Raw genomic sequence first — 22,584 nt, 5'->3', positions numbered from 1 at the left:
GCCACTGAAGCTTAATGTCTCTATGATCATTTTTGTTGAGCTTTTTTCCTCCGACCGCTCTATGGCGAGATTTCTCTCCAGTTATTAGTGCTGCCACCAACCAATCTGGTGGCCTCTAGGGATCGAGGTCACCAGAAGCCTTTTCCAACCTTGTTTCTACCAGATGCCTCGACACGGCATGTGGGCAATTATTTTTCTGTCTCCAACAGAGCAAAATCACTACAGGCGAGATGGTGATCCCCTTATTCACAGTGAGCAGCACCTCAGTGTGAAAGTGCCACGACTCACAGAGGAAGGCACAATGTCAGTGGGATCCAGGGCATCGGGATCAGGGCCCCAGGACACAGATTCCAGTTGATTAAAACAAAAGAAAGAATCCTTTATACTGTGTGGCTTTGCTACCCAGCAAGACTATTTTCCTTCCTCCAAGAGAAACAAACAGATCTTGACATTCTAAAGGACTTATTGTTCAAATAATTTCTAGGAAGATAGGAGAGATTACTGAAGACAGTGTTGTTTAAAAGAAATAGGAGAAGAGACAAGACTTGACTGAAATTGAGGGAGGACAGATTCTTGTTAGATTAAAAGTTATAATGCTATAATGGTAGAAGATTGATCTGATCAGGCACAGAGTATTTTATACAGATCTCAAGGCCTTCTTTAAAGAAAGATGAGCAGAGCATTGTCCAAGGGAGGCTTGGAGCTCGAAGTGGGTGGGAAAGAGGAATTTTGAGGGACAGCTGATGTTAAAAAAAACCAGAGCAACAGAGCAAGCATAAAGTTACAGAAATAATGGTCCCCGCTCCCCTTCCATCTTGAGAAAAGGGGAAATTCAACAAATCCTTTTGGATGGTTCTCTCTATCAAAGAGACCATTTTTCTCTTCCCTCTGTACAAATACCAGAGCAGAAAGGTGACAGAAACCACAGCTCAGTAACCACGCTGGGTGATTTTCCAGATCATTTTTAAGTAGGTCTTTTCAGGATAATTTTTCTGCAATCATTTTTTTTTTCCTTCTGACAAAGGATTTTGATTCCCACCTCTTCTAACACCCTTCCCCTCCTCCCTTTGTGGATTTTCCCTGATTCCTTATCTCTGTTATTCAAACGTGTACTGGTATCCTATTCCCCAAGCAGAGCACCCAGCCCCTCTCCGTGCTGCTCCTTGCCTCTGATGGCAGTGGCCATTCATTACCTACCTTTTGAACATCAGATGGTACCCTGGAGAGGAAATCTAGTAGCTCATTATTGTCAATGGCATAAGGATTTCTAAGCTTCTTAGTAAATTTATTTATGCCTAGAAAAGAAAAAAAAAGAACAACAAAAAGCAAACAAAATAATACAACCCTTTTCTATTCCCTCTCTCCTAAATTGTTCAGGCAAGGTGAAAAAGGGAAGAGGAATTCACAAGTAAAAATTAGTGTGAAAACAGTGCCTTGGACTAAAAGCCACGCACATGTTTCCTGTCATGTGGAATCATTCACAAGTGCCTCCTGAAGAAAACGTGGAGGGCATGAGTTATAAAGGTATTTCTCTACTTTGGGGATCAGCTGTTGTCAACAGCATTGCAAATAGAGATTGCAGTGTGTTCATTCTGGGGGATATTGTAGGAGAATACACAAATTTGTAGCAGACTGTGGTTAAATCTGCTATCCTATGTGACCAAAGATGTTCCCTCTCCTCTCACCTAGGGAACTGGAAGGCTCTGAAAAATAATTGGGCAAGATAAAGGCTTTTTTTTTCCTTCCATTTCTTCTGAAAATGAAAGCTTCCCTTCCCCATCATGTCTCAAAGCTTATCCTCTCTTTGCAGAACCACATTTGACAAGTTTGCCGTATTATGATGCTGTGGGAAACTATAAAAACTTATCACAAAGTTTATTTTGATCTTAGGGTGAATAACTTGGCTTATTAACTGCAGCAACAGCACTTCCCATCTCCACAGTCTTAGTTATGCTTCAGCTATCAGAGATGGTCCCTAGCCTGGACAGGAGATCCATGGGAGTGTAACATTCATAGTAGTGTGGTGTTTATGAGGTTTTTCTCTTCCCTCTGAGGAAAGAGAGTGATGACCAGCCCCCATCCAGCACCACCCCTACTGCATGGACCAGGATAACAAAGTGAGAGACCTGAGCACCCTTCCCAGCTCTCTTCTTGTGTCAATGTTCAGACTTAACACCCAACTGCCACCTCCCCACTGAGCAATAGCAATTAGGAGTGTGGCTACCTAAAGGTGTGGTAGAAGAGCAAAGGATCATTAGGCAAACAAAATCAGTTAACCCATTCTAAGGAATAGCAAAAAATTCAAATGTTGGTTGCCTTTGAGGATCACAAAACAGGATTGAATTCCATCCTACTCCTGTCCAAAATCTCATAGCAGTTTCCCTGAAAATTATTTCAACTGTGATGGCTGCTCCAGCCTTCTCTCTTTGAAATGTAGCTGCTTCACATCTAAGATTCAGCTTTTAAGCCATAAACTTGTAGCAAAATGCCAACACCATTTTCTGTGTACCTGATTTTTAAAAAACAGAAAATACCATAAGGTCTTTTGAGGCCTTGCCACAGGGTAGTTGTTTTAACATGTATCATATTTGAAGGCCCTGTCAGTCTAGATGATGTTGAACAGACGTATAGTTTTCATGTACTCCCCATGTCTTCCATACAAGAACAGCAATATTTTGTTACTGAACTTTTTACTCCTAGCAATTTCTCTCCTTTGCTTTTGCCCTTTCTTTTCTTTGATTTAATCCTTTATTTCATTTATGTTTTTTTGGCCTAGAGTGGTTTTTTGTACTGCCACCTTTTCATTCCTTCCCTTTTCTGTATCCAAGACAGCAGCAGATGGCTCAGACCTGGAAGGGTGATGGAGAATCCCTACAACCCAGAGCCACACCAGGGCTGAATTCAGTAAGGATTACCTGCACTATGTTCTCAGCCATTGTACCTCAAGCTTGAGATGAAAGCTATCACTCTAAGACAGACAGAAGCCTACAACCCAGAGCCACACCAGGGCTGAATTCAGTAAGGATTACCTGCACTATGTTCTCAGCCATCAGTCTAAGTAAGACAGAAGGCCATTTGGGGATGAAGAAAGTCTTCAGCAACCAAAATGTTATCTCCCTTTGTGAAAGACCATCTTACTCTTCTCCATAAGACCACCAGGAAAGTTTTCATTTTTAAAAAAACTCTTATTTTACTTCACAATGCTCCTTCATACAAGGACTTTCTGCCTCATGACTCAAAGAGATGCTCAGTGCCTCCCACTGGACCATGAGATACTGGACACACTGCTCCTCCTGACTTCAGTGGAGTTAGGACCCAAAAGGCTGCCAGGGTCCAGGCCTCCGTGGTCCAGCTCTTCAAACACATCTTGTCCACTCCCTACCACTTCCCAAATGGAAGGCTCCAGAACTAAGAAGAGAATGACTCCCCTGTAAAACAATAATAATACTGAAAGCAGCTTATCTAGGCTAATGCTTCCCTTGTGGTGCTGTTGGAAACTTATAAACACCCCTAAGAAAACCAGGTCATCATATCACCTGAAGGAGGCAGGAAAATGGTAATTTTAACAAGTTCATAGCATTTTTATTCACCTCTAGGCAACAGCGTTTGGTTGTCTGTGTAACAGGTCATTTAAAGCTTGTCTGATTTCCTTCTGTAGGCACATCTTGTATTTAGTGCATGCAAATGAGACAGGGTGAAGTACTTACCCCAGATTAAAACGATGTACCTCAGTGGTATAAAATACAAAATGACTGTTGCTGCTGCCAGGACCAAGCAGGCCAGGACAGAGAGGAAAGGCACCGTCCAGTTGAATGTGCTGTAAGACACAACAATAATCCTTTTCAACATTTCTCCTCTTGGACACTGCTGCTAGTCTGCTACCCAATAATAATTCAATGAGCTCTTTGCCGTGCTCACTGCATTCAGATGCAGTGTAAACTGCAGACCCTTTGGAAGGTGGATGAGCAGGATTCCTGATCTGAGAGGCAGATATCATGACAAGGAAAGAGAAGACAGTCTTTGGGTAGCTCAGTGAAGTTGTTAGGCATGTCTTAAGTTGGTTTTGCTTCTTATAGGTGTCACACTTGTTACACATCTCTGCTCACCAGTCAGCTTTCCATTATTCAGGGGTGAATTATCTGATCTGGAGACAAGGCCATGCCACAAGTGCAAACCATCTGAGCTGGCTTTGCTGCCCCACAGCAGAGGTCCCATGGGATCCATGGCAGTGCATGACTCAAATGGGGCAGGTAGTCAGCTTCAACCTCGCCAATAACTTGGAATGGATCCATTATGACTGATGCTAAACCTTAAAAGAGCAGCTAAAGTCCTTTCTCTGTATATTATTAGGGATTAATGTTCTACATATCTCTCTCATTATTGATACATTTGCAGTGATAATAAAAAGTACCTCTTATTTCATTACATTTTTAACATTTCTTTACCACATTGTATATAGGAGGCTGTTTTGGGTAAGCTCTAGGATTCTAGCAGGACTTTATCACTCAGACCACTCCTCTTTAAACCCACAATGTACTTAAGGTGAGCAGCTACTGCTAACACACCTGTGAAGTTACTTTGCCCCCTGTGTCCTTTTGGTACATGCTATAAAGATGTATCTTAAACACTGAGATACCTGGACTACATGAATGCCAATTAGTTCATAGGTGGATTAACAGATCTGGGCATCTCTGTTTCATACAATCTGCCTGCTAACTTCCTCACATCATGATGATGGGGAGTAGGAAGAAGAGAGAATCAACATGGACCACTTATCAGGCTATAAAATAAGACAAACTTCACTTGACAGATAAAATTAATAGGACGCTAAAAGAATTACTTTTAAGCTTCAATAGATGTATTAAATATTAAGTCAAGATAGGTGGGAGAGGACCCATCATTATCAATCAACGTAGCTTAAGTTAATGTAAAAAAAAAAGGCAGCAAAACATCTCAATTCAGTTAAACTATTAAAACTCCTTATGATTGTACAGCTAGAGTGACAGACGGAAACTGCAGCACAATTCAGTCTGTCACTTACAGAAAAACTTTGGTGGCAATTTTTTAATGGTACATTACTGTTGAGTTACAATGGAATTCCTCCGAAATTACATCGGGCGTCCACATTAATAACTAATGTGTTCTTTAAGACCATTGTTACCAAAATGAACACAAGAAATAGTCGTGTTTAAACGCTCTGAGTCTTCCTGCCATGCAGCTGGGCAGAACAGTGCCCTGTTCATTGACTGGAACACATCTTTGGGCCACTTCCACCCCAGCTGGGGTGGCCGGCGTGGAACCACAGCACATGCATTGCTGTATTTTTAGCTTGAACCCAGCTCCTCACTAGAGCAGCTTGATCACAAACCATCACATTGTGTTCAAAACAGAAAACAATGTGGGTCGACTAAGCTCCAATAAAGGTTGGGTTATAAAAGTTTGTGTGGGGGATTTTTTTTTTTAGGCTCTTCACCTCCCTGCTTTGTAAGGTCAGGGATGCCCTATCTGCCTCCTGAGTGATGAGACCCAGAAAACCCCCTTTGGGCTTCCTTGTGGCACCAGCAGGAAGCAGAGAGCTCAAAATGGTAAAGAGAGAAGGATATCAATGCATTGGACAGGGAAATAAGTGACTTGTAACCTCTGTAACCAGGTCAGGAAAGGGAGGGCGTGGGAAAGGCAACACCAACCACCAATTCCTACCTACTTTCCAGGAAGGAAGTTAAAGGACATGACCAGAACTTCTGTGCCCACATCTTCAACCATGTTTTCCCTTCTGTGGCATCATGGGTCTGTACCCCACCACAGACAGACAAGACCAGAAATCTCTGCAGACGGGTGAATGTGAGAGCTACATCAGCAGAGCACCTGGCTTTTCCTCCTCTCTATGCTTTGGAAAGGTTTTTTGGAGAAAAGGACTCTATGAGAAGAAGGAAGAGTGGTAAAACTCACCAAGCTCTCCCATTGCACTTTGTAGTCATTTTTGGGCCAGGAAATTCACTCCACCTTAATCCTCCTGGTTTTGCTTCATTGAAAACCATGGCTAAGCAAGAAAAAAATATCACTTACTTTTTAATCCTCTCTCCAAATGATGCTATTTCTTCTAGGATGCTTTGAACAGCTATGATGATTTCTTGGACCATGTGGATTCTGTCAATTAACCCCTTTTTCTCAGATTCCTAAGCAAAAAAAAAAAAAAGGAAAACCAAAACTTCTTATACATTCAGTTTTTGTTAAGAGGTTCATGGGAAGGAGCTAAGTTTGCCAGTGCTGCTGATGCAGCCACACACTCAAGTATATCACTGAAGGGAGGAGAGAAGAGAACACACCCCCTGGGTTTATCACCTACAATTAAGATGAAGACACCCAGTTCCCTCTGTTTTCTTCCTTTTCCTCAGCACATGGGCAGAGGTTTCTGTACCTTCTAACACAAACTGACTGCAGCATCTCAAACCAGGCTTCACTGATGACCTCAGCTTCATGCCAGCCCAGAGGAGGTGCTGAGCACCCCTGAGTCCAGCTGACCTGTAGGGAAGTGCTGGATGCTTCTCCAGAAGAAGAATATCCCTATGCAGAACTTCTCAATATGACTTTTCTGAGCTTTGCTGGCTCCCAACAGCCATGTTGTTTTCTGTATCTAAATTAGCTGGAAAATACTGAATGCAACTTTTTTTTTTGAAGTCTGTGTACAGAGACCTATTCTTTCCTGAGAAAAAAAAATAATCAAAGGAAAAAAAAATAAAAGTCATTTTCCTTTTACAGCAGCCATCTCACAACTTCATTTCTCACTGCTTATTTTAGGCAACAACATTACAGGACATTACTACACGTGCAGAAATAAAAAGGAAGCACAGAATGAAATAAAAATCAAAATGACTTAGATCAGCCTTGGAAATCAGTATAAAATTATCAGTATTCAGCATTTCTTTGCAAGCAATCTAACACACATACAGGCATGCAAATTGGTGCAGTTGCAGATATTCTAGCAAGAAATCAGCAAAACATTCACTTATTACAAACTGCAGAGCCCTGGACACTGATTTTATATCACATTTAGACTCGCCAAAATCAGCTCCATTTAGACAAAAAAAAAAGACATTTTAAGTTGCGTTTTAACCAGTCAGACCCCACAGAGGGGAGATGTTGGTAAAATTCATGTTACATCCATGTCTTTCGTGGTCCCCAGCATCCTGGGCAGGGAGTAGGTGGGAGTAAGCAAAGGCCAGTGACTCTTGGATCAACACTGCTGCAATTCTGCTTTTGTGTCGTGAACCTTCTAGCAAGAGAAGGTCAAAGGCTACTTAAAGTCACATTGGGCCAGAGAGGTGCAGGCTCCTTGCCACAGCCTTTTGGCACTGCCACAGTGTGAGAGGGTTTGCTGAGAAAGGGTGTTGTGCTAGAGCATTGTGTGCTGAAATAAGAGAGGAACTATCCTATCTATGGATGCTGGGGGGTAGACATGACAGTACTGCCCTTGTAACACAGTAATTTTTGAGTTTAAAAAGCCAGACATTTGAGCATTTGCCTTTAGGTTGCAAGTGAGTGCACAATGAATAGAAGCAGCATTTTAAATAATCACACATTTGGGTGTGAAAATGAGTATTTTTACATTAATAAAACCACCAACAAAAATTAAACCCTTGGGGTGTGAAATAACCCCAGAACAAAATAAATAAATAAAGAGTCAGTTTATGTGAAAATAGCACCAAAAAGTCATTTTCACAGAACTCCAGCTATAACCTTGTTAGGCTCGAATGGAAATGACAAATAAAGATTATACTTAACTCTTCACTCACTAAAATGGTACAACATTCCCTTAGACATAGTTGGCTTTTTTTTTGCATTAAATTTGGAAGTAGAAGTTGGGAAGCAGTTCACGGAGAAACAACCAGTGGGAATTTCATTCCGTCCAAATTCAGACAGGAGGGTAAAGAAACCACTGATAAAGTGACATTCCAGGGCAAGCCTACTCTTGCTACCCAGAGCTGCAAGGAAGATCATCTGTCAGCTCTATCTGCATCATGCTGACTTCATTTACACGTCTTCGATTGAGCCTGGAGATGTGGTGATAATGCAGTTTAACCAACACAACACAACTTCTGCTGCAGCCACCAAGCAGATTAAGAAAAGAAACCAGAACCTACCAGTTCCTAGGGCATAATGACAACTGCATGCACATCCTTACCTGGCATGCATGCTAAAATCTCCCCCAGACAACTGTGCTTGCAGTTTGTGATACAGAATACACCCAACCAAGGAAAAGGCAGAGACATACTGGGACTAAAAAGCCTTGTGAATGGAATCAGTTAGTAAAATAGGCTAGCAACTGCCCTTGAAAATCTGAAAATCCTGGAAATCTGTCAACATCTTTTCTTTGTTATTACTGTTCAAGCTTGAATATTAGCATTTTTGTGGAAGATTTAAAAAAGAACCCTAAACCCCTCTTCCACTTACCCACCTATTCAGGGTCCCGGCACCCCGATAATTTTTCTCCATCCTCCTCAGGTATCAATCCTTTCTGATTTCTTTTGGACTCAATATTTTATGCTGCTTGAAAACAGGATTTGGATACCCATGGTTCAAAAGTCACAGCTCACAAGCTATTGCTTGAATTAAAAATAAAATATCCTGCCTGTTTCTGGCATATTTTTCCTAAAACCGGTCATGAAACTTTCACTCCTTCATGGCCTTTTTCTTCTTTATTTCTTAGCTGATTACTGCACTGTGGGTGGACCCAATCTAGTCTTCAGCCTCTGGGAAAGAATTAACTCCATCAAAATGAATTTACAACTGAGAATTAATTATATAAGCAGTGTGTTACTTCAAATCTTCCTTGCATATCCTGATTTAAGAAACCTCCATTTCTACATTAATTGCCTGAACAAAACCACAAAAGGGGTCTTACAAAAGATTAAGCGTGTTAGGAGAAGAGAAAAAAAAATACCAAAATCCAACATTCAGCAAATTCAGGAATGAAGTCTTTTGTGTCCAGCTAATGTCCATCAGCTTAAACTTTTAAGTGAAGACACCATCTCTCTGCTGTACTGAATGAAAGGTGCTTCTAGATTTTTCTATTTCTGAAATATGTAACAGTTAATAACAGGACATGTGAATGCACTCAACGGGTTACTGCAGCTCTCTGATCTTTTCTCCCTTCCCTATGATGTTATGCTGCTTCCAGACATTCAGGGACAGTTGCAAGAGAAATTAGAGGTGTTTGCAATGCCAAAGACCTGAAAAGAGTGTGGAATGTGGGGCAGGCCAGGAGAGGACATCTCCAGTGTTAACATGGCAATTCACGATGGGTCAGCTACAATTGTCAGAGCTGGGACTTGCAAAGGAAAAAATCATGAAAGTTATGGAGGAAGAGACTGAAAGCAGAAATTCTCAATCATCTGCTCTGCAACAGACTAAATAATGCTACTTACTGCTTCTGCTCTAGCAAAGCAACCGTTACTGAATTGAGATCTTGGACAGTGGAGATCCTCCAACTGCTTGTGATCATTTGTTTCAGTGATTAATAGCTTTCACCTTTACAAAAAGCTGATCCCTGTTTTTTTAATCTATCCTTCAAATATTTTTCCCCTAGATCCAAACCAATAAGCAACACTCCAAACATACAGTTTTTCACGTTGTTCTCTAAGCGTATTTACGGTGGATACTGCAAATATTAGATGCATACAACTAAAAACTTTGGCTTGAAGCCACGAGCAAGTTCTAAATACTTGCTTACTCGGATCTTATGCAAAAACACTCTCACAAAAAGAAATCTTGCACGCAACTTTCAAAACAAGTGGTATTCATCAGTAGATTTTTGGCATGCCAAGAGAAATTCACTATGTAAAGCTGAGGAACACCTCGGGGCAAGGATGAGGAAAAGGGGAGGAGAAAAAATAAACAGGGATTAATGCACAAGGAGGAAGAATACAGAATATAGTCAACTAAGTCAGGAACAACTTACACAGCTTGGACAGCTAAGTCAGTCTTGCATATCTTCAGGAATTCAAAGGGTGAGTCTGGCTGGCCTAACTTCCAGGATTAACTTTTGTGCAGTAGCTATCTCATTATGCTACTGTTGCTACAAGCACATTAGGGCAATGTTTTACCAGGATTTGTCCCACAGACCAGATATGAATTCCCCAGCCTATTAGCAACAACCAAGATTTATGGAAAGGGGAAAGAAAGGAAAAAAGCTCAGGCATGCATGCCTTTTGTGCTCCAGTATTTTTCAGAATTTCTTTGTAAAAAAAAAAACAAACATGCTGTAGTTATTTAGAGAAATGCAGACTTAGCCAAAGCTGGCTTTAACTTGCAATTCACTGTGCTGCACTACAGAACTCCAACCTTACTGGTGTCCAGCAAAACCTGTGCCAAGCAGCACCTTAAGGCCAAAGTACCCGTAGATGAAGAACGTCTGAAACCAAAAAGATTTTGACTATAAGCAGCAGACCACTGGCCTCTATTGTCTGCAGGGAAGACTTCACTAACAGCTTCAGTCTAGCAGCAGAATGAAGCTCTTGTGGGAGGTGGTAGCCACGGAGTGACAGACAGTCTCTTGGTAGCTAAAATGAATCCCAGGCAGAGCTTGGGAAACAGTCACCACAGCAACCCTGAACTGGGTCCTGCCCTCGGTGGGAGCCAAAGGCGGCTGAAACAGAGCCAGCCATCTGCCTGGCTGAGTCACTGCCCTGCCCTGCCCGGCGAGGGGGGCTCCCCACCACCTCCAGGAGGACAGGGACCTGGAGAGGATGGCTGCCAAGCTCTGAGCTATTGCCTCGTGCAGGCCTGAAACTGTGCATCACAGGATCTCTCTGTTTATTAACCCCACGCCGTGAGCCTGCCTGCCTGGCTGTGGGAATTCAGCAAATCTGAGTGTACTTGAAATAATTACCAAATGGAGGAAATGCAACACATACAGGTCAATTTATGCTCTCAGTTAAAAAGGTGTGAAATCTGGAATAATTCCACCAGAGCCAATCGAATCACTTCAGATTGCTAGGAGGGAAAGCACCACCAGCCTTTAAAAGGATGCATTTGAAAAGCACTGGCACATCACCTACAGCTAAGGCTGGGGAGCACTGGCTAAAAGGCAGCTGACCACTTCATGCCTCGTTCAGCAAGGCTCAGGCTTTATTAGACCAATTTCAGCTGTACACAGAGGACCAGCAAAAATCTCCTGAACCCAGCCCAAGGAAAAGCTTCTGTGGAGAAGCTCATGCCCTAACTCTGTTGCTTTCTCTCTGCACAGGTGTGAAATGCAGGGGGTTTAAGAGGCATTTTCTCTACTTGCTCACAGTTTCATAGACATGTAAAGTAACCCAAAGTCTGATGGTTTTGCTGCAAGTTTTAAAGCAATGCTGGTAGTCACAACAGAAGAAAACACCATTCAGGTGAGGAATGTGTGCTTAAGAAGCAACTTTCTTAAAGCCTGAATGGAAATAAAAAGTCATCAGTCATCTTTGACTTGAAAAAAGTGACAGGGAAAGAAAACATCTTTTACCAAAATAAGAGCTTTCTCCTGGAAATACACATGAGACCTAAGAACAATCACATGGGGATTAAACTATTGGATCATGATCTATAATCAAGGTAATGATCTTTAGCAACACGGAGTACAGGAGAAAGACAGACCTATTAATACATCTGGCCAACTCAAAATAATTTTTAATAACATTTTAAATAGCTGGAATTTTTAAGGGGCAAGAACTCCCTAAGGATTATGTGCTTGGTCCAGTGACCTGTCCAGTGCTAATTAATATTCCTCCAGAGATTTAAAGAAGTTACAGTGTTGGCTTACCTACCTCCAAGGAAAGAGGGAGAATTTCAGACAGCAATAGGGCTGCTAAGGTTTCTATGGGAGAAGACCCACACCACAATCCCCAGGATACCTAAAAGCCCTCCACAAGTCCCTCTCTCTCATCACTCCTAAACCTATGAATTGGGTGGGTCACAGTACTAAGACAAGGATCATGCCAATTTTTGGGGTGCCTACAGATAAGAGTGGTCCTAAATGATGCTGCAGTGTAAATAAGAAATAACAGAGACTATTTGTCTTCCAGTTCCTCGTACACACGAGGCTCCCAAGCAAAGAGTAAAGCAGAGCCAGAGCAACCCCTGTGCTCTGTCTTAACCAGAAGTTGATTAGGTTAATAAGAAGCTTGGAGGGAATGTACAGAAGGTATAATTGTCTCTTAAGTGATAGCTGGAAACTTTTATTACACTTTAGTCAAGGTGTTTGTGAGACCAAATGATTACGTGTACTTAGAATTGTCCCATCCTCTGGCTTTGGATTGAGCATAGCTCAGGAAGTACCAGAATCTGTCCCTTAGGCTTCTCCATCACTAACGTAGCCATGACCCATGCACAGACTCATTAGGAAGCAGTGAGGGAGAAGCCACAAAGAGCCAGCTGAAGGAAGAACAGCAATTTCAGGAAGTTCATGCCTACGCAAACACACCTTGTGGGTTTTTTTAGGACACAATCTTGACCATAATTCTGTGAAGAAGGTGCTCCCTGTTAGTCATACCCTGTGTATCATGGGGTGTTTTCAAGCCTTTACCATCATTTCTCCTCAGCAATCTTAATGGGAGATGTTGAAATAATATATTGCAATTGTTGTATTGAAGAAAAAAAAAATGAAAAACTAATGAAATTATTTGTACTTCCAGGGAAGAAAACAATGAGATGATATTGTCTCAAATGACCTTTCCTAAGTATGGGGATATAGCATCTTACACAATAGACTCTTGGTTCATGTTTCAATTACTGACCTTTACTGTGGAGAAAATTAATGCAATTTTCATCGTAATCCACCCGTACAAATAAGATCCATACGGAAGCTTTCCACATGCTGAATCTAACTCAAATGGAAAATGTCAGCTGTTTGCTACTGGATGAATTTGACTTTAATTTGTTTGGCTGGAGTCTTTTTGAATTGTGCTCATGAAACTTTGTATATTTTTGGTACCTATTTTTGAACAGAGAATTTCCTACATTAGAAACACTGGGTTTTTCTTCTTTGGGGATTTTTTTTTCCCACTTTTCTTTTTTCCAATACATGAGATATTAAACATTTCTTGGAAGTTGCCAAATAACTTGGTTTCAAGCCACAGTATCATCTGATCCTTCTCTATTACATCCCACTAGGCAAGGAGGGCTACGTTGGCTCATCCCTAGATAGAAAACCTCCAAGAAAAAAAAGAAAAAAAAAAAGGGAATTATTGTTGATATAGTTTTATCTCTCATTTTCTTTTGAATCAGTTACCAGACCTGGAAGTAGTAATCATTTAAGTTTTGTCCGTTTTGGAGGAGATGCAAACTTTTATCCAGACTACTTAAAGTCATGAGAAGACTCCAAGATTTTCCAGTTGGGTGCTATGATATCCTCACTCAACAGGGTAACTGTCTGCTCTTGAAGCTCTACAGTCGTTGTCAAACAAGGGGGAAAAAAAATAACTAAAATAAATAGAAATGGTCAACAATCAGACAACTTACACGGAGCTGCATGTAACTTGTCTAATTTCTACTGGCAGGTGAAAGATGTTGCAGTGATGTAATTTTAAAACAATCCTTATTCAGACAGCCTGACAGACCCCAGAGCTGACACGACGCAGCCTGAACTCCACGTTCAAGATGGCACAAATCCGAGAAGGCATTCATCCACCAAACAGCTTGTGCCAAAGGGACAGAGCTCTCTTATCTTTTACAGTCCTCCACGCTGGTATTTGGGGAGGGGAAAGGGGGAACGAAGAAGGGAGTTTGCAATTAAGCCCTGTCATTTAAGACAGATCGTTTAGGTGGAGGGAGTTAATCTGCTCTTGGGTTTTTGAACTAAGCGTCTGTATATTTATAATTTGTAAACAGTTCAGCTCTGAGAGGGTGTGTTACAATTCCCAGAAGCATGTTCTGTTATGTCTAACATGCAGCAGAACCCAGAAAGGCGATGTGTGCAAGGATTTTGATAGAGCACAATGATAGGAAACAGAAACAGTGACCTCGTGTACCACAGCCCAACCAGCAGATTTCAACTTTAGGAGCTCTTGTAATAGGGAGGGAAAAAAAAATACACAGACTTCTTTTTTAAGTATAGTTGTCTGTTTAAATGTTGACATTGCCATGAGATAATGACATAAAATTCCATTTTTCTTACACACCCTAGAGAGCATTGGCCACCCTCAGACTTGGAAAAGTCACTCAGAATAAACTAATGTACTTAAAGATGCAAGTCAGAGTGCAAGCAGGGTCCATCACTGATGCCAAAGGGATATGCCCAGGACAGGATGAAGACATTAAGGCAACACTGCACAGCACTTGATGTGGGACACATGTAGTGGCTGGCAATTCTCTCTCCTGATAATTGTGTGTCAGAATTCCACAACACTAGTGTATGGACTAATACAAGCTATGGATTACTATTGCTCTAATGTTGAGATATAAAGTTTTCTTCTGATGAGAAAGCCTGCTGGAGGTGTCTACTATGAGTAGCTTTAGCCCATGCTACCACCTCTTCATTTCTAAGAGTGGAATTTCAGTGGAAATTCTCCATTTCTATGTTCATGCATGAAATGGAGATGATAGAAGCAACACTGATTACAAAATGGTAGGGCCAAATCATCATCCTCTCAACACTGACTCTCAGGAGGTTTCCCAAAGCTGCATTCTTAGTTAAAAGATATCAAGAAAAAACAACAGTGAAGTTGTTGGGGCTGAGGGGAGGCAGCAAAAATGCAAAGTGATTAGATCCATATTTACGTGACCCAGTTGTATTTATAAGAGAGAAGCAAAGTCAATGGAGTTAGATGTAGGGTAAATATAACCTAGAATATCTCAGCTTTGCAGCAATGAATCTGCTGCACAGCACAGGGAATAGAGGATTAAATAACCATTAATACATTTTTACTTTTTTTTTCCCCACCTCAGCACTCACAAATGAAAAAGAGAACTATTAAAAAAATGAAGCAGATGGGATTGGTTCCAGAGACTAAGTTACACCTTTAGGCATCACACAAATAAGATGCAGGGTCAATATTTACAGGTGTCTAGCATTGGGTACTCACAAAATAGACGTTCCTGACTTTTGAAGATACACAGTTTTCCTTTGAAAAAGATCTAACTTTCATTTAACACCTCCTGATGAGTTCCAGATATTGGTTCGTTTAGTTGAACAGCTTTACAATGCAAAGAGTGAATTGTAAATGTGAATACTTACCCAATTGTGTTGCAAGAAACCTGAAATTCAACCAGATTGTCTAAAGTTCACTTTACAACTTGGATGGATTTCTGGTTGCTCATTAAAATATAACCCCCACAGAAGAGCAGGTTAAATTTCTATAACTATTCCCATCAATTAGTCTGCTGAGTTTCAATTCTAGTGTCTGTGTCTGAGAAGAGTTAAGGTGAACTTGCTAACTGTGGTATTGATTTACTTCTCCACGATCAACAATTCCACTGTAATACTCTTAAAACACGGAATATTCAAGAAGAATCTTATTAACTTAGTGTGCAATTTAGAAGTTTCACATCGTTTTGTGAACATTTTCTTCCTAACAGCTAATGTTCCTTTGCATGCTGTTGCTCGTTAAATAATTCCTCACCTTTTAGCTTTAAAGTATTTATAGATTATCAGATCCTCCTTCACTTGTGTTTTTTCAAGCTGTATACATTAAGTTCTCTTAATCTTTCTTTATATGTCATGCCCTCTAATCCTTTTATCATTTGTCACTGTGGTCTGATAAACTTGAAAAAAATCCAATGAATTTTTCATAGTGAGAAGAATGAGTAAGTATGACCCAATAAAATAAAAAACCAGCCTTGCCAGTTCCAATTCTTTCTACATTTCAGCTGATTAACTAAAACTGGTTTGGTTTTTTGCTTTTTTTTTAACTCTGAAAGAAGTGTTGAGAAAACTTTAACCAGCCCTCCACAAATCACACCAGTTCCGGCCCAGAGAGATGGAAATGCCCAATCTCTTTGGGAAAGCCATTAGTATGGAATGGCATCCAACACTGCAAGTGGAATCAACAGGGAATTTTACATACTCGGGCATGTTTTTGGGCCTCCTGCACCCATACCCATACCTGTAAGTGCCCACACATGAATGTGTGCCTGTTATGATTTCAAGCACAACTGGGGGCTGCTCAATTTAATGTTCTCAGATGTCTCACGTAGGCAATGCCACTATGGGATGTTACACAAATTGATCTTTACATACTTTCAAATTTGCCAAACAGCAAACTGGTAACAATTGTTTGCCCTATTAATACAGATAATAAATGTAAGTTACAATGGAGGTAAGACAGTGGGTTTGTGCTCTCCCACGTTCCCTCTGGTTCTAGCTAACACAGGCATGAGATATGCTTACCTTATCATCTTCATCCTCATCTTCATCCAAGCCCATAAGCTCCTACAAAAGCAGATGCCCGTATTACAAAACACTACACTTATTTTTCAATCCCAGGCAATGTTCAAAAAGCTTATGGTACTACCACAACATTCCATTGCACAGTTTTCTATTGTTAACTCATAAAAAACTCCACACTTTCACCTTTCAGAAATAACGTTTTGTATCCAAGGACTTTTTTATGCTATCTTGAACAAATCCTGTGATACCTTATACAAATTTTAAGTCTAAATAAAGCATTAGCGGCTGCATCCAGTAGTTTGAAGGCAACAGGCTTTCAAATCCATTACCAACTTTTGACTGTCTGTAAACAGCTTTGTTCTTCATCTGACAAATGAACCAGCCAGTGTGTCAAGGCTGAGGACTCTATAGTCCACTTGTTCCATCCTCACTGCTCCAATGACTGCTCCCTCCCTTCAGGGCCATTACTGAAACATCAGACTTCAGAAAACACGTCAGTATGAACATCACTGGCCTCACAAATCACAGCCAGATCACTATGCAGCATCATTTCCTCCCTTTAACTTCTCTGCTGACAGGTAAGCAAGAAAACGAAAAGATTTTTTGGCTAAGGCTTGAAATTAGGAGTGCTTGGCTTTTAATTTAGGGGTTTAATAAGTTGAGCCTTTAAGAGGGTCTGCCAAGTTGTTTCTTAGTTATTTAACAGGTACAGTCGAACCACTCTACTACAAGTTTAAATACAGCAAACATGCAGAGAATGTGAAGAATCACAATGAAAAGATGGTTTACGTTTGGGTTTTTTGGGGAAGCATTGGGTGTTTCAGTTTGGGAATTTTTCCTCTGAAAAGCAGTTGCATCTAGTATAGTACTGCAAGGTCAGAGAGCCAGATTTCCTCTTTGGAATACTCTGAGTGGCTGAATTAACACTGATCATGGTTTACATTTCTATAGAAGCTCCCCATCTGCAAATCATATACTATTTTACCAATATTCACAAATGTAGCCTTCTGGCAGCTGAATCATGCCTGCAAGGTTAATAGTGTTATTCCCATTTTATAGCACAAATGAGAGAGAATTTGAGGTCCACTTTTGCAAAGACTGTTGCTCACATTCCTCTGTATATGTGCTGGCACACAAAACCCAAAGGTAGCACACATGCAGAAAAGGTCTGAAGAAGTGAAAAACAAATAAATGGCTGTGTAAAAAGCATTGGTATTTTGAAGAAAACCTTTTATCATCTGCAGGACAGATGTGACTAGGGGTAGCACCTGATTGTCTATTTTTGACCTGCAGATGGTTAGAATCACAGACACGCATAAAAAAGAAATCAGGTAATATTAAAGGCATTTTGACTACTTGTTCCATATGATCCCAATCCTGCAAAGCACTTAGGCAGACGAGTAGCTTTGCTTATGCAAGATGCACCCTTGAATTCCATGGCCTCACAGGATGTATGACAGGAAAAGGGCCAACTTTCTGATGGGCCTTTCTCCAGTATTACTACAATTAAACTGTAAATTCAGATAATAGCCTTTTCATAGCATCCACCTAAATGATGTACTGCTCCATTTTGCTCATTTGTGAGACTCTCCTCACTTGAACATGCAACAAATTCATCAAAGGACAAGTGATGGGTGCTGGAAGGTATTTGCTGTGTAATTTTTCCTAGGTAAGTGATTATTTTATAATGTCTTCTGTATTAAAAATAAAAACACCTGACTGCTCAGGACTCTCCCACACCAGAAGTTCTAATATTCTTGATGGACTAAAGTAATCACTCAAGACACACAATATCTTTCTACATTATTCTGGACTGCAGATGAAGCTTTGAGTAGCTTGATCTAGTTGGAGATGTCCCTGCTCATGGTGGAAGAGTTGGACTAGATGACCTTTGGAGGTCCCTTCCAGCCCAGACGTTCTATGAAAAGCATTTCTTTTACCTTTTTTTTTTTTTTAAAAAAACAAGTCTGTGTTCTGGTCTCTATAATACAACCTTCCCTATTTTCTAACAAACCACTACAGTATGGATGAAAATTGAACTAGCAGCAACTTCTCTCACTAAAACTAACAAACCACCAAATGACCTTTTGAATTCTAGCACATTTGTTCTTTGTATAAAATCCACTCGATTTGTTTGGGTAATGGTATTCTTCATGGCTACAAATGTCAGTCATATTTTTATCAGTGAAGTGATAATTCAGACTATATTTTGTTACTGTAGTTACTACACATTTAAAAACAATATTATGGGCATCCATGAGTTTACTCTCATTTCTAACTCTAATTACCATTGTTATGGAAGTAAAGACAGTGGTCAACATCAAACAGTGTTTTATACCCCGACAGCAGCACTTTGCCATACATATAGTGATTATTTTTGTATATAAATCCTTTTTTCCTTCCAGATCAAGTTAAACTGAAGGCTAAATTTCTGGGAGCAAGCCTTTGTCACTTACAAGTAGGGGCTGAGGAGGAGGAATAAGGGCTTCTTAATGTCTCAGATCACAGGACATGGTTTAAAAATATGTCACTTCTCTTTCCACTTCTACTGACTATCCTCTTCTATGAATCATCAGTACGATGCAAAGAGCAGTAGGGTCACGGGTTTCAGAACTTGTTGCTTTCTAAGTCTTTCTTCATTCAACTGAGTTAGAAACATTTGTAGCTCATTAGTAAGTGAAATTCGCCTCCTACACACTCCCTCGTCATCTTCTGCTGCTACTCTGAACAGTTTATTGCTTGAACTGAATCATGAAAATTAAGAGGGTTGAGGATTCTTCTCAGTAAGTTTGAAACCAAACTGCTGTTTAGTTCCACAGCTAGCTTAATACCATTCAAGTGCATCATGTGTTGCTCAAGGGCAAATTCAAGATGGGGCTGCCAGAAACGTTGCTGCCACTTTACTTGCCTGGGCATCTTGGGTGTTGTTGACCTTCCCGGTTGTGACGAGGGTAAAGTTGTATGCAAAGAGCACCAGCAGAGCCAGGGGCACCATGTACAGTTCCACGCTCCAGACGGTGACCACAAATACCTGGGAGAAATAAAGCAGGAGAAGAAACAAGTGTTTAAAGAGAGAGATAGCTAAGAAGGTTTTTCTGTCGTCATCCCTATGTACATTCATCCTTGAATCTCTGTTAACCTCATTCATGTTGTTACTGAGGGGGAAAAAAGACAAAAATCTGCTCACAAAGCATGTTCTCTTTCTACTCAGTTTGAATCCATTAGACTGCCACTGGTTAGTTTGGCCTCCCCTGTTTCTGGTGAAGTACAAGGCCACAAACACTGGGTTATTCCAAGTCTTTATTCACTCCTTCCTGGGATGCCCTCAAGCCTGAAAGCCTTTTGTCCTTAGTGCTAGTGAATAACAGATCCACTTGTAGAGGTAAACCTGCTCCATCTCATCAAACCCTGATTGACAGGGGGTCTTTCACAGCCTAGAGGAGATTCTCTTCCTCTTGTGTAACAGGAGCCATCCAGCTCCCTGCTCATCCACAGGGAATGATCAGCAAACGCATCTTTACCATTCCTCCAGCTGTATTCTTGGCCCAGCAGCTCAGAGGAAGGACCAGCACCTTCCAGGACACAAAGCTCTAGGTTGCACGTGATGCATTATTTCAGAAAGGAACCCAGTAAGACTAGTCTCCAACCTCATACCCCTGCCATTTTCCAACACAGCACATTATGATTTCACTGGTTGCTTGGAGTCTCTCTGCCCAGGAACAGTATGAGTTTGTGTTTGGAGTGGTATCTGATCAAAATCCACTAACAGCAAAACCAGAAGCCAGATTTTGAAGTTCTATCCTGCAAATTGGATCAGCAAAACACGTAACTAATGTGATGGGGATTTTAAAAAGCATTTAAGATTTAAAAAAAAAAAAATACCAAGCCAAACTACAATCCTATCTTGCAAGTACCAACAATACCTGAACAGACTACAAATTTGGAGTGGCTGGCAATACAAAGTTAATAAACTAAATCCAGAACTGCCATAAAACACATGTTGTGATCCCATTTCCTTTTCTACTCATACATAGTGTTTCCAGAAGAACTGCCTAATGCTAGTAGTAACTTGAAGCTATTTTAAACCACTTCTTTTAAAGACAAGGCACAAACACATTTATCACATTTTTCTTCCCCCAAAGGAACCTGGAATGATCAGAAACAAAAAACACATTTTTAGAATAATAAAGGTAGGTGAAAATGAATCAGATCCAGTTAATATGTCTCAAACTGCAACAAAGGGAAAAGCCCTACGAGTGATCAGAAAGCTAAATCTCAACTCCCTTCATCCTTGGCCCATCAGACACTACATATAAAGGCAATGCTGGCACTCTCAGAATGGAGTATTTATGGCAATGTATTTTGTGTTATGGACCTGAAAGTCTAACCACACTGTGCTAAAGAAGCTCTTCCCACTGCATTCAGCAGGGTAAGAATTTATACCCCTACAAAACAGCAGCTGTTGTAACTTTTAAACAAAAAGATTTGTCTGACATCAGACAAATGGCCAGTTAATATCTACCAGGGACCAAACATAAACCAAGAAACAATGACTGTATCCATAACCCTCCTCAAACAGCAGTTGCATTTTTCTAGAGTGAACCTGATTTTATGTTAGCTGTTGCTATGCAAGGAATTAGACTGTCATCCTGTTCTTGGCATTTGTAGGCCAGTAAAACCATCTTTGAGATATATTCATTTATAAAATGGGCTGACATCCAGACACTATATCCTCATACTATTGATTTGAAGCATAGGAACGTAGAAGAGGATTTGGTTGATTTTGGTTTTTTCCCCCTCTTTTTGATCCTGCTTTTCAACATAATCAAAAATTAGAAGTGATAATGATTCCAACAGTCACATTTCATATGTAAGAAAGGCAACAGGAACACAAGAATCGTGGCCAAGAAGGCACAGTACTTGATCTGTCTTACAGGAGTCTTGCATGGCTTTAGTTAATAAAGACTTCCAAAACTGTGATACTCCAAGCTAAAAAGTCTTCCACAAATGAAAGGTTCTAACCCTGAAAAGTTCCTCTGAACCTATTCCAACACCCTTGGATGAATCCCTACTTGCTTTTAAGACAAAGAGAAGGTGATATCAGCTCCTGTCCTACCTCAAATGTCACTCTGAAGAACAAGGACCTGTTATTGTACATATCTATACAGATATCTGTATCAGGTACGCACAGACCAATAAAACCAGACACACACACATAAATATACATCTGATCCTTATGTAAACTCCTTCATGGAAATTCATATTGCCAGGTATTAATTGAAAACATTTGCCTCAGCCTGTTGGAGGAGGTTGCATTTGCATCATCTCCCTGAGGTATCAGCAGACTCGGTCTTCTCTTAATGCAGCAAAAAGACTCCACCAGCAGCCTGCTAGGCAAAGTCCTACAGGAGTCAATGAAGCTCTTGAAGAACCTCTCTTCATTCATTCAACTGCAGGACTTGAACCAATTTTAGTGCTTCTGTCACCATCCTAGATGAATGCCACCCTGCTCAGTTGCAAGCATAATACAACCTTGCAATCACAGGTCATTTAGGCAAGATACAAAACCAAGACCTTGGTGATTTCAGCTCCAACAGTACATTTTGTGTATTATTAAGTTTCAGACCTTAAATAAAACTTAATTACAAAATCCCCCTGTAGTCTCAAGTGATAGCTGAGGCATACTGCTGCCTCCTTTCCAATGCTGACTGGTTAATCAGTTGCTGAGTTATAACTCAGACAGAGATGCTTTGATAGAGCTCCCACATCTTCCCAAGAGTTGTTTTATTGCTACCGCCGCAGTAAAGGGAACTTTCATTACTGTGACACAACACAGACACCAGGCAAATTGATTTAGCTATTCAGAAATTATTTAGCCTCGGAGGTATGGGAAATGATTGTTGTGAACACACAGTACATAATAAAAGTTCAGAGGGTGTTTATAAAGGGAAGAGAAATATTTCTGCATTCTAACAGCCTTCTGAACAGTTCTGCAGCATCAGTTTTCCACGCAGTTCCCAACCAAACCTCTGTCCTATTTTATCAACTCTCAGTGCAGCTTCCTAAGGGTGACCACAGCATCAGCAGCCCTGTGACAGACACGCTCACTCCTCAAATTAAAAGGTTCTCAATCATCCATGTTTTTATTTCCTCCCCAGTGATACCTTACACCTGGGAGAAGCTCCTGCATTATCCTCTCTAAATTATTTTCTTAGCAATACCTTTTG

General features: G+C 40.6%; 1 protein-coding gene across 1 annotated transcript in view; it reads right to left on the bottom strand.

The window, feature by feature from the left end:
* MCTP2 (multiple C2 domains, transmembrane 2) overlaps positions 1 to 22,584 on the bottom strand; it is a gene marked incomplete at its 5' end in the record, with an annotated part of 87,752 nt that overhangs the window by 1,162 nt on the left and 64,006 nt on the right. Inside the window, 5 exons of the mRNA XM_008947675.1 lie at positions 1,198 to 1,295; positions 3,708 to 3,817; positions 6,067 to 6,176; positions 16,358 to 16,399; positions 19,266 to 19,388. Coding sequence (XP_008945923.1) covers positions 1,198 to 1,295; positions 3,708 to 3,817; positions 6,067 to 6,176; positions 16,358 to 16,399; positions 19,266 to 19,388 — 483 coding nt within the window. The remainder of the gene's footprint in view (positions 1 to 1,197; positions 1,296 to 3,707; positions 3,818 to 6,066; positions 6,177 to 16,357; positions 16,400 to 19,265; positions 19,389 to 22,584) is intronic.

This window comes from Merops nubicus, unplaced genomic scaffold (genome assembly GCF_000691845.1).
Source record: "Merops nubicus isolate BGI_N331 unplaced genomic scaffold, ASM69184v1 scaffold11409, whole genome shotgun sequence".
Lineage (NCBI taxonomy): Eukaryota > Metazoa > Chordata > Aves > Coraciiformes > Meropidae > Merops > Merops nubicus.
Note: the sequence above shows the minus strand (reverse complement) of the source record. Positions and strands in the feature narration are given on the sequence as shown.